At 40.7% G+C, this 10391-nt stretch overlaps 1 protein-coding gene and 13 non-coding genes across 14 annotated transcripts; 13 read left to right on the plus strand and 1 right to left on the minus strand.

The window, feature by feature from the left end:
* The first annotated feature begins 280 nt into the window (after positions 1-280).
* On the plus strand, positions 281-393 carry LOC147168010 (U5 spliceosomal RNA). Its single transcript, XR_015096077.1, has one exon. It is a non-coding gene; the product is annotated as a U5 spliceosomal RNA (small nuclear RNA).
* Positions 394-787: 394 nt separating this feature from the next.
* LOC147168011 (U5 spliceosomal RNA) lies at positions 788-900 on the plus strand. Its single transcript, XR_015096152.1, has one exon. It is a non-coding gene; the product is annotated as a U5 spliceosomal RNA (small nuclear RNA).
* A 395-nt stretch (positions 901-1295) lies between these two features.
* Positions 1296-1408, plus strand: LOC147168012 (U5 spliceosomal RNA). Its single transcript, XR_015096101.1, has one exon. It is a non-coding gene; the product is annotated as a U5 spliceosomal RNA (small nuclear RNA).
* A 394-nt stretch (positions 1409-1802) lies between these two features.
* LOC147168013 (U5 spliceosomal RNA) lies at positions 1803-1915 on the plus strand. Its single transcript, XR_015096080.1, has one exon. It is a non-coding gene; the product is annotated as a U5 spliceosomal RNA (small nuclear RNA).
* A 395-nt stretch (positions 1916-2310) lies between these two features.
* On the plus strand, positions 2311-2423 carry LOC147168014 (U5 spliceosomal RNA). Its single transcript, XR_015096173.1, has one exon. It is a non-coding gene; the product is annotated as a U5 spliceosomal RNA (small nuclear RNA).
* A 394-nt stretch (positions 2424-2817) lies between these two features.
* On the plus strand, positions 2818-2930 carry LOC147168015 (U5 spliceosomal RNA). The gene has a single exon (XR_015096119.1). It is a non-coding gene; the product is annotated as a U5 spliceosomal RNA (small nuclear RNA).
* A 394-nt stretch (positions 2931-3324) lies between these two features.
* Positions 3325-3437, plus strand: LOC147168016 (U5 spliceosomal RNA). The gene has a single exon (XR_015096151.1). It is a non-coding gene; the product is annotated as a U5 spliceosomal RNA (small nuclear RNA).
* A 394-nt stretch (positions 3438-3831) lies between these two features.
* On the plus strand, positions 3832-3944 carry LOC147168017 (U5 spliceosomal RNA). Its single transcript, XR_015096084.1, has one exon. It is a non-coding gene; the product is annotated as a U5 spliceosomal RNA (small nuclear RNA).
* Positions 3945-4338: 394 nt separating this feature from the next.
* On the plus strand, positions 4339-4451 carry LOC147168018 (U5 spliceosomal RNA). Its single transcript, XR_015096156.1, has one exon. It is a non-coding gene; the product is annotated as a U5 spliceosomal RNA (small nuclear RNA).
* Positions 4452-4845: 394 nt separating this feature from the next.
* LOC147168019 (U5 spliceosomal RNA) lies at positions 4846-4958 on the plus strand. The gene has a single exon (XR_015096087.1). It is a non-coding gene; the product is annotated as a U5 spliceosomal RNA (small nuclear RNA).
* A 395-nt stretch (positions 4959-5353) lies between these two features.
* Positions 5354-5468, plus strand: LOC147168020 (U5 spliceosomal RNA). The gene has a single exon (XR_015096160.1). It is a non-coding gene; the product is annotated as a U5 spliceosomal RNA (small nuclear RNA).
* A 195-nt stretch (positions 5469-5663) lies between these two features.
* LOC147168021 (U5 spliceosomal RNA) lies at positions 5664-5778 on the plus strand. Its single transcript, XR_015096158.1, has one exon. It is a non-coding gene; the product is annotated as a U5 spliceosomal RNA (small nuclear RNA).
* Positions 5779-6394: 616 nt separating this feature from the next.
* Positions 6395-6509, plus strand: LOC147168022 (U5 spliceosomal RNA). The gene has a single exon (XR_015096159.1). It is a non-coding gene; the product is annotated as a U5 spliceosomal RNA (small nuclear RNA).
* A 2100-nt stretch (positions 6510-8609) lies between these two features.
* Positions 8610-9881, minus strand: LOC147168023 (general transcription factor II-I repeat domain-containing protein 2A-like). Its single transcript, XM_086085525.1, has 2 exons — positions 8792-9881; positions 8610-8620 (listed from the first exon to the last, which is right to left on the minus strand). The coding sequence occupies exons 1-2, from the start codon at positions 9879-9881 to the stop codon at positions 8610-8612; spliced, it is 1101 nt and encodes a 366-aa protein (XP_085941651.1).
* Positions 9882-10391: the final 510 nt, after the last annotated feature.

Genomic DNA, 10391 nt, shown 5'->3' on the forward strand with positions numbered 1-10391 from the left:
TTTTGATACAGATACAAATTTTGGCTTTGATTCCATGATTGTCCACTGTACAACAAACCATTGCGTAATGGACGCCATCCATTCCTCTGGCTCGAAAAGCCGATTGAGCAAGTTCATCGCCCGGATCATACGTACAATTTGTTTTTCAACTTGATCGGTCCCTGGGACATGCTGATGTCGAATTTGGTCTGTGCCTTCCATCATTCAACACAAAAAGAAACCTTGACTGTCGGGGGTATCGGTTAAAGGCTATTTGTTTTTCCGTAGCACACTCCAAAGCAGCTCACATTTCTCTTCAAAGCGTACAAATCTTTCGCCTTTTACTAAAGATTTCCGTGGAGAGGGATAGAATGAGTTAATGGCAATTTTTTGTTGCTCTGCTTCGTCAGAGCGTCTCTGAATGTTAACAAAAAGATCACTCATGTTGCACTCTTGCTGGAATTGTACTAAGATTTAGCTGAATTACCCAGATGACTGTTGTGGAAATCCAACTTGTACAGTAGTTAGGTTTTGATACAGATACAAATTTTGGCTTTGATTCCATGATTGTCCACTGTACAACAAACCATTGCGTAATGGACGCCATCCATTCCTCTGGCTCGAAAAGCCGATTGAGCAAGTTCATCGCCCGGATCATACGTACAATTTGTTTTTAAACTTGTCGGTCCCTGGGCAACGCTGATGTCGAATTTGGTCTGTGCCTTCCATCATTCAACACAAAAAGAAACCTTGACTGTCGGGGGTATCGGTTAAAGGCTATTTGTTTTTCCGTAGCACACTCCAAAGCAGCTCACATTTCTCTTCAAAGCGTACAAATCTTTCGCTTTTTACTAAAGATTTCCGTGGAGAGGGATAGAATGAGTTAATGGCAATTTTTTGTTGCTCTGCTTCGTCAGAGTGTCTCTGAATGTTAACAAAAAGATCACTCATGTTGCACTCTTGCTGGAATTGTACTAAGATTTAGCTGAATTACCCAGATGACTGTTGTGGAAATCCAACTCGTACAGTAGTTAGGTTTTGATACAGATACAAATTTTGGCTTTGATTCCATGATTGTCCACTGTACAACAAACCATTGCGTAATGGACGCCATCCATTCCTCTGGCTCGAAAAGCCGATTGAGCAAGTTCATCGCCCGGATCATACGTACAATTTGTTTTTCAACTTGATCGGTCCCTGGGACATGCTGATGTCGAATTTGGTCTGTGCCTTCCATCATTCAACACAAAAAGAAACCTTGACTGTCAGGGGTATCGGTTAAAGGCTATTTGTTTTTCCGTAGCACACTCCAAAGCAGCTCACATTTCTCTTCAAAGCGTACAAATCTTTCGCCTTTTACTAAAGATTTCTGTGGAGAGGGATAGAATGAGTTAATGGCAATTTTTTGTTGCTCTGCTTCGTCAGAGCATCTCTGAATGTTAACAAAAAGATCACTCGTGTTGCACTCTTGCTGGAATTGTACTAAGATTTAGCTGAATTACCCAGATGACTGTTGTGGAAATCCAACTTGTACAGTAGTTAGGTTTTGATACAGATACAAATTTTGGCTTTGATTCCATGATTGTCCACTGTACAACAAACCATTGCGTAATGGACGCCATCCATTCCTCTGGCTCGAAAAGCCGATTGAGCAAGTTCATCGCTCGGATCATACGTACAATTTGTTTTTAAACTTGTCGGTCCCTTGGCAACGCTGATGTCGAATTTGGTCTGTGCGTTCCATCATTCAACACAAAAAGAAACCTTGACTGTCGGGGGTATCGGTTAAAGGCTATTTGTTTTTCCGTAGCACACTCCAAAGTAGCTCACATTTCTCTTCAAAGCGTACAAATCTTTTGCCTTTTACTAAAGATTTCCGTGGAGAGGGATAGAATGAGTTAATGGCAATTTTTTGTTGCTCTGCTTCGTCAGAGCGTCTCTGAATGTTAACAAAAAGATCACTCGTGTTGCACTCTTGCTGGAATTGTACTAAGATTTAGCTGAATTACCCAGATGACTGTTGTGGAAATCCAACTTGTACAGTAGTTAGGTTTTGATACAGATACAAATTTTGGCTTTGAGTCCATGATTGTCCACTGTACAACAAACCATTGCGTAATGGACGCCATCCATTCCTCTGGCTCGAAAAGCCGATTGAGCAAGTTCATCGCCCGGATCATACGTACAATTTGTTTTTCAACTTGATCGGTCCCTGGGACATGCTGATGTCGAATTTGGTCTGTGCCTTCCATCATTCAACACAAAAAGAAACCTTGACTGTCAGGGGTATCGGTTAAAGGCTATTTGTTTTTCCGTAGCACACTCCAAAGCAGCTCACATTTCTCTTCAAAGCGTACAAATCTTTCGCCTTTTACTAAAGATTTCCGTGGAGAGGGATAGAATGAGTTAATGGCAATTTTTTGTTGCTCTGCTTCGTCAGAGCATCTCTGAATGTTAACAAAAAGATCACTCGTGTTGCACTCTTGCTGGAATTGTACTAAGATTTAGCTGAATTACCCAGATGACTGTTGTGGAAATCCAACTTGTACAGTAGTTAGGTTTTGATACAGATACAAATTTTGGCTTTGATTCCATGATTGTCCACTGTACAACAAACCATTGCGTAATGGACGCCATCCATTCCTCTGGCTCGAAAAGCCGATTGAGCAAGTTCATCGCCCGGATCATACGTATAATTTGTTTTTAAACTTGTCGGTCCCTGGGCAACGCTGATGTCGAATTTGGTCTGTGCCTTCCATCATTCAACACAAAAAGAAACCTTGACTGTCGGGGGTATCGGTTAAAGGCTATTTGTTTTTCCGTAGCACACTCCAAAGCAGCTCACATTTCTCTTCAAAGCGTACAAATCTTTCGCTTTTTACTAAAGATTTCCGTGGAGAGGGATAGAATGAGTTAATGGCAATTTTTTGTTGCTCTGCTTCGTCAGAGCATCTCTGAATGTTAACAAAAAGATCACTCGTGTTGCACTCTTGCTGGAATCGTACTAAGATTTAGCTGAATTACCCAGATGACTGTTGTGGAAATCCAACTTGTACAGTAGTTAGGTTTTGATACAGATACAAATTTTGGCTTTGATTCCATGATTGTCCACTGTACAACAAACCATTGCGTAATGGACGCCATCCATTCCTCTGGCTCGAAAAGCCGATTGAGCAAGTTCATCGCCCGGATCATACGTATAATTTGTTTTTAAACTTGTCGGTCCCTGGGCAACGCTGATGTCGAATTTGGTCTGTGCCTTCCATCATTCAACACAAAAAGAAACCTTGACTGTCGGGGGTATCGGTTAAAGGCTATTTGTTTTTCCGTAGCACACTCCAAAGCAGCTCACATTTCTCTTCAAAGCGTACAAATCTTTTGCTTTTTACTAAAGATTTCCGTGGAGAGGGATAGAATGAGTTAATGGCAATTTTTTGTTGCTCTGCTTCGTCAGAGCGTCTCTGAATGTTAACAAAAAGATCACTCATGTTGCACTCTTGCTGGAATTGTACTAAGATTTAGCTGAATTACCCAGATGACTGTTGTGGAAATCCAACTTGTACAGTAGTTAGGTTTTGATACAGATACAAATTTTGGCTTTGATTCCATGATTGTCCACTGTACAACAAACCATTGCGTAATGGACGCCATCCATTCCTCTGGCTCGAAAAGCCGATTGAGCAAGTTCATCGCCCGGATCATACGTACAATTTGTTTTTAAACTTGTCGGTCCCTTGGCAACGCTGATGTCGAATTTGGTCTGTGCGTTCCATCATTCAACACAAAAAGAAACCTTGACTGTCGGGGGTATCGGTTAAAGGCTATTTGTTTTTCCGTAGCACACTCCAAAGCAGCTCACATTTCTCTTCAAAGCGTACAAATCTTTCGCCTTTTACTAAAGATTTCCGTGGAGAGGGATAGAATGAGTTAATGGCAATTTTTTGTTGCTCTGCTTCGTCAGAGTGTCTCTGAATGTTAACAAAAAGATCACTCATGTTGCACTCTTGCTGGAATTGTACTAAGATTTAGCTGAATTACCCAGATGACTGTTGTGGAAATCCAACTTGTACAGTAGTTAGGTTTTGATACAGATACAAATTTTGGCTTTGATTCCATGATTGTCCACTGTACAACAAACCATTGCGTAATGGACGCCATCCATTCCTCTGGCTCGAAAAGCCGATTGAGCAAGTTCATCGCCCGGATCATACGTACAATTTGCTTTTAAACTTGTCGGTCCCTGGGCAACGCTGATGTCGAATTTGGTCTGTGCCTTCCATCATTCAACACAAAAAGAAACCTTGACTGTCGGGGGTATCGGTTAAAGGCTATTTGTTTTTCCGTAGCACACTCCAAAGCAGCTCACATTTCTCTTCAAAGCGTACAAATCTTTCGCTTTTTACTAAAATTTTCCGTGGAGAGGGATAGAATGAGTTAATGGCAATTTTTTGTTGCTCTGCTTCGTCAGAGCATCTCTGAATGTTAACAAAAAGATCACTCATGTTGCACTCTTGCTGGAATTGTACTAAGATTTAGCTGAATTACCCAGATGACTGTTGTGGAAATCCAACTCGTACAGTAGTTAGGTTTTGATACAGATACAAATTTTGGCTTTGATTCCATGATTGTCCACTTTACAACAAACCATTGCGTAATGGACGCCATCCATTCCTCTGGCTCGAAAAGCCGATTGAGCAAGTTCATCGCCCGGATCATACGTACAATTTGTTTTTAAACTTGTCGGTCCCTGGGCAACGCTGATGTCGAATTTGGTCTGTGCCTTCCATCATTCAACACAAAAAGAAACCTTGACTGTCGGGTGTATCGGTTAAAGGCTATTTGTTTTTCCGTAGCACACTCCAAAGCAGCTCACATTTCTCTTCAAAGCGTACAAATCTTTCGCCTTTTACTAAAGATTTCCGTGGAGCGGGATAGAATGAGTTAATGGCAATTTTTTGTTGCTCTGCTTCGTCAGAGCATCTCTGAATGTTAACAAAAAGATCACTCATGTTGCACTCTTGCTGGAATTGTACTAAGATTTAGCTGAATTACCCAGATGACTGTTGTGGAAATCCAACTCGTACAGTAGTTAGGTTTTGATACAGATACAAATTTTGGCTTTGATTCCATGATTGTCCACTGTACAACAAACCATTGCGTAATGGACGCCATCCATTCCTCTGGCTCGAAAAGCCGATTGAGCAAGTTCATCGCCCGGATCATACGTACAATTTGTTTTTCAACTTGATCGGTCCCTGGGACATGCTGATGTCGAATTTGGTCTGTGCCTTCCATCATTCAACACAAAAAGAAACCTTGACTGTCAGGGGTATCGGTTAAAGGCTATTTGTTTTTCCGTAGCACACTCCAAAGCAGCTCACATTTCTCTTCAAAGCGTACAAATCTTTCGCCTTTTACTGACAATTTCCGTGCAGTGGGATAGAATGAGTTTATGGCAATTTTTTTTGCTGCTCTGCTCAGTCAGAGCATCTCGAAACATAAAAAAAACAAAAACATTTTGCACTCTTCCTGGAGTTCTACTAAAACTTCGTTGACACATTGCTCTAATGACTCTTGTGGAAATCCAAGTTGTACAGTTGTTTTGATACAGGAACCACATTTTGTCTTTGATTCCATGATTGTCCGGCCAAAGGCTATTTGTTTTCCGTAGCAGACCCTAAAAAAAGCTCAAATTTCTCTTCAAAGCATACAAATCTTTTGCCTTTTATTAGAGATTTCCGTGGAGTCGGATAGAATGAGTTTAGGGCAAATTTTTTGTTGCTCTGCTCAGTCAGACCATCTGTGAACATTAAAAATAAATAAATCATGATACAAACTTTCTGGAGTGGTTCTAAGATATAGCTGACTCATTGCTTTGATGACCGTCGCAGGAAATCTAAGTTGTACAGTAATTAGGTTTTGGAGCCACATTTTGGCTTAGATTCCATGATTTTCCACTGTAAAACGAGGGATAGAATGAGTTTATGGCAAATGTTTTGTTGCTATGCTCTCTTAGGGCGTCTCTGAACGTTAAAAAAGATCAATCATGTTGCACTGTTTCTGGAATTGTACTAAGATTTAGCTGACCCATTGCCCAGATGACCGTTGTGGAAATCGAAGTTGTACAGTAGTTAGGTTTTGATACAGATACACATTTTTGCTTTGATTCCATGATTGTCCACTGTAAAACAAATCATTGCGTGATGGACGCCATCCATTCCTGCTGCTCAAAAAGCCCATTGAGCAAGTTCATCCCCCGGATCATACATATAATTCGTTTTTAAACTTGTCCTTCGCTGGGCAACGCTGGTGTCGAATTTGGTCGGTGCCTTCCATCATTCATCACAAAGTGACACCTTGACTTTCAGGGGTATTGGCCAAAGGCTATTTGTTTTCCGTAGCAAACCCCCAAAAAGCTCACATTTCTCTTCATAGCGCGCAAATCTTTCGCCTTTTACTAAAGATTTCCGTGGAGAAATATATTTATGTAATATATGCAGATATAATTTTACACCCACAGGAGGGGGGCGGTGGATGGTTGCATTAATTGGCGGTGGTTTGTGAGTTTTTATAAGCTCAGAAAATGTATGTGTATGAATAAATATTTACAGAACAGTTTGAGAATTGAGATTCAGTGTTTTTTATCACAATATTAAAGGAACTATTTAGAATATGTTTTTTTTTTTAAAATAACAGAAATCTTTAAGTGTATAAATAAATATTTACAGAACAGTCTGAAAATGAATATTGGCTGCTTTTGATCACAATAGTAAAGAAACTTTACAGAACAAGTTTTTATAATAATAAAGAATAAATAAAATACTGCTGAATACAGCACATGCAGTAGGAAAAACTATGAAGAGTTGTCATACGCAACACAGATTTCTTTTTCTATTGTTTTTTATTTTAATTTTTCACAAAATTCGAATCAGATCACGGATTTGAGTCACGGATTGGACTGTTTTTCGGATCAGCAAAAATAATAATAATATTAATAATAAATGGCTGACTGGTTAGCACGTTCGCATCCTAGTGCAGAGGACGTGAGATTGATTTCGGGCTTCGGCCTTCCTGGGTGGAGTTTGCATGTTCTCCCCGTGCTTGCGTGGGTTTTCTCCGGGTACTCAGGTTTCCTTTCAAATTTCAAAGACATGCATGGCAGGTTAAATGAACACTCCAAATTGTCCATAGGTGCGATTGTGAGTGTGGATGGTTGTTCATCTCTGTGTGCCCTGCGATTGGCTGGCAACCAGTTCAGGGTTACCCCGCCTACTGCCCGAAGTCAGCTGGCATAGGCTGTAGTGCCCCTCGCGACCCTTGTGAGGACAAGTGGTTAAGAAAATGGATGGATGCATAATAACAAAAAAGATAAATAGTACTTTGCTTCATTCATTTTGTAAAACGCTTTTGACCATTGAAAAAAAAAATCAACTCAAAATGTCTAATATGGCTGTTTAGGATTTAGGAACATAACAAGTGCAATACGAGACAGATACAGATCTTATTTTATATGGTTAATGTGTAAAATAATGTATTACTGGCTTGAAGTTGTGTTCCTAAAATCTAAACGGCTATATTTGACATTGATTTTAACGTTGTTTTTTTTTTTTAAATGGGCAAAGATGTTTTATAAAATATTCGTATTTAGTTTTGTATGTTTGTCATAGGTTTGTTTAGGTAAAATTTTAACCCCCCCACTGCAGTCCATAAAAATGGAAAATTACACCCCCCCCACACACACACACCTTAGGCCCTGTTTACACGCAGCCGGAGATTTTAGGAACACAACTTCAAGCCAGTATTACCTTATTTTTGTCACACCGCAGTGAGGTTGTCTTGTTTGGGCTTTTACTGTCTTGTCATTTCCTGTTTTATTTTGAAAATTCTGACTCCTTTCGTTTCAGGTCACTTGCTCTTTCTCATGTGGCGTCAGTGTCAACCTTGATTCCTGATTGTGTCCCCCTGTTTCCCATTACCCTCATGTGTTAAATGGTCTGCGTCTCCCCTGTCTTGTGCCAAAGTGTTTTCGTCAGAGTCACTCTAGCCCAGGGGTGGGTAAACTTTTTGACTTGCGGGCCACAATGGGTTTGAAATTTTGACAGATGGGCCGGACCAGGAGCATTTGGACCTCATAGCACAGTAAACACACACAGATAAATGTACAACCCGATTTACTTATAGTGTGCACTAAGGACTGCGTTTTTCAAATGTGCAAAATCCACTCATTTAAAACAGCTTTTCCAATAGCTTCATTTTAATTGTTTTAGCTCAACTTTTGCTGCGTTTTTATGCTTTGTAAAGTGACCTTGGGTGTTCTGAAATGTGCTGTTTTTAAATGAAATGTATTATTATTATTATGATTATTATAAAATAGCCCTAATCCAGGTAGTACGTTTGCCTCAATGAATATGCAAGATTTACACACTATTTGGCAAAGTGGGAGGAGAAATGTAAATAGATTATAATAGCACATACACTGTGATCTGTCAAACCTGGTGATTGCATCTATTTTTAATAGATTTCAATTCAAGGCGTAAAGTTAAAGAAATCAAGATTTATTGAAAAAAGATGATCACTTTCAACATTCAAAACATATTATTACTCAACGAAATACTCAATGTCAATCATTTCTACTCCACTGCTGTGCATAAAGGCACACTCAATTAAAAGACGCACTTTCAAACTTTTTTTTCATAACAGAACATAAGTAGAAAAACTCACAAATTTCAGTGGGAACAGTGTTGTTGGTCTCCCTTTTTTGCCAGTACATCAAAGTCTGGAGTTAGTTTTGTTGTGGCAATTCTCAGGATACATCTGAGGTGTTGGTCAGTTAACTTGGATCTGTGACGGCCTTTATTGATGTTCATGATGCTGAACGTCTGCTCACACACGTAGGTCGAGCCAAACAACACCAGCATCTTCTGTGCCGTCCTCCGGAGGTTTGGAAACGCGGCTTCGTTCAGTGAGGCATAAAAGTCATTCAGTTTAAGAGACTTGAACTTCTCCTTTGAAGCAGAGTCGGACTGAAGATCGGTCAGTTCCAACTGCAGCTCCGGCGGTGCTGTTTCAGGCTCTTGTGACAGGGGACAAGACACCAGCTGAAGTGATGAGGCAATTTGTTTAAAATCAGAGAAGCGACGGCAGAATTCTCTGTGCAGGTCGTCCAGTGATTTGCAGTATTTATTCGTGTTTTGGATGGTCCCTTTCTGCACGGCTAGTGTGGGGAAATGAGCGAAAGATTTGTTTGACATTTGTCTGGAGAATAAAATCAGCTTGGATTTGAAGGCGCTCACATTTGTGTACATGTTGTGCACAAACTGATCTTTCCCCTGTAGCTTCACGTTCAGCTCATTCAGGTGTGAAAATATGTCCACAGCAAACGCAAAGTCACAAAGCCAGTTCACGTCACTCAACTCGGAATATTCTTCGGATTTTCCCATTAACTCCAAAAACGAGCTAATCTCCTCTTTGAGCTCCCACACTCGTTGTAACACTCTTCCCAAACTTAACCAGCGGACACGAGAGTGGTAAAGTAGGTCCTGGTGACCCGCATCGGTTTCCTCCAACAGTGTAACGAACTGACGATGATTAAGTCCCCTCGCTCGTATGAAGTTAACAAGTTTTACAACTGGATCGACAACGTGATTAAGCTGCAACACAGACTTACACAGAGACTCCTGGTGAATGATGCAGTGAAGGAAAATAAGGTCCTGCTCAGCGTTTTGCTCCTTCACTTTATCCTGGATCCTTTTCAGCAGTCCGACGTTTTTTCCTGTTAAATTTGGCGATCCATCCGTGGTGACATTGGAAAGTTTACTCCAAGGAAGCTTCATCCTCTCAATGACAGCGGACACATGTGCATACAAGTCCTCTCCTCGCGTTTTCCCCTTCAGCGACTCCATGCTCAAAAGCTCCTCAGTTATCTCAAAACTGTCGTTTATCCCTCGGATGAAAATTAGGAGCTGAGCAGTGTCTTTTATGTCGTTACTTTCATCAAGTGCCAGCGAATATAACGTAAAGGTCTCCGCCTTTTTATTTAACGTGCTCACTATATCTTCATCAATCAGTTCCACACGGCGAGTCACTGTCCTGCGTGATAAACTGATTTTTTCAAACTTGCCTTTGGTCTCCGGACACAAGAGACTTGCTGTCTCTACCATGCATTCTTTCAAAAACTCGCCTTCGGAGAAAGGCTTGCTAGCCTTCGCCAATTTGAACGCCAGCAAAAAACCTGCCCTGGTACTTGACTCCTGAATTGAAGTTTGTCGGTGAAAAAAATTCTGCTGAGCCTGTAAATTAGCCGCCAACCTCTGTGCAGTAGCCTCCCGTTCTTGTGTTGACTGCTTGCTAGCATAATTTGCATGTTTCGTGGCAAAGTGACGGCTGATATTGTACTCTTTAAAAACCGCAAC

The sequence above is a fragment of the Leptonotus elevatus genome, chromosome 9 (genome assembly GCF_054856555.1).
Source record: "Leptonotus elevatus isolate MCC_2025b chromosome 9, RoL_Lele_1.0, whole genome shotgun sequence".
Lineage (NCBI taxonomy): Eukaryota > Metazoa > Chordata > Actinopteri > Syngnathiformes > Syngnathidae > Leptonotus > Leptonotus elevatus.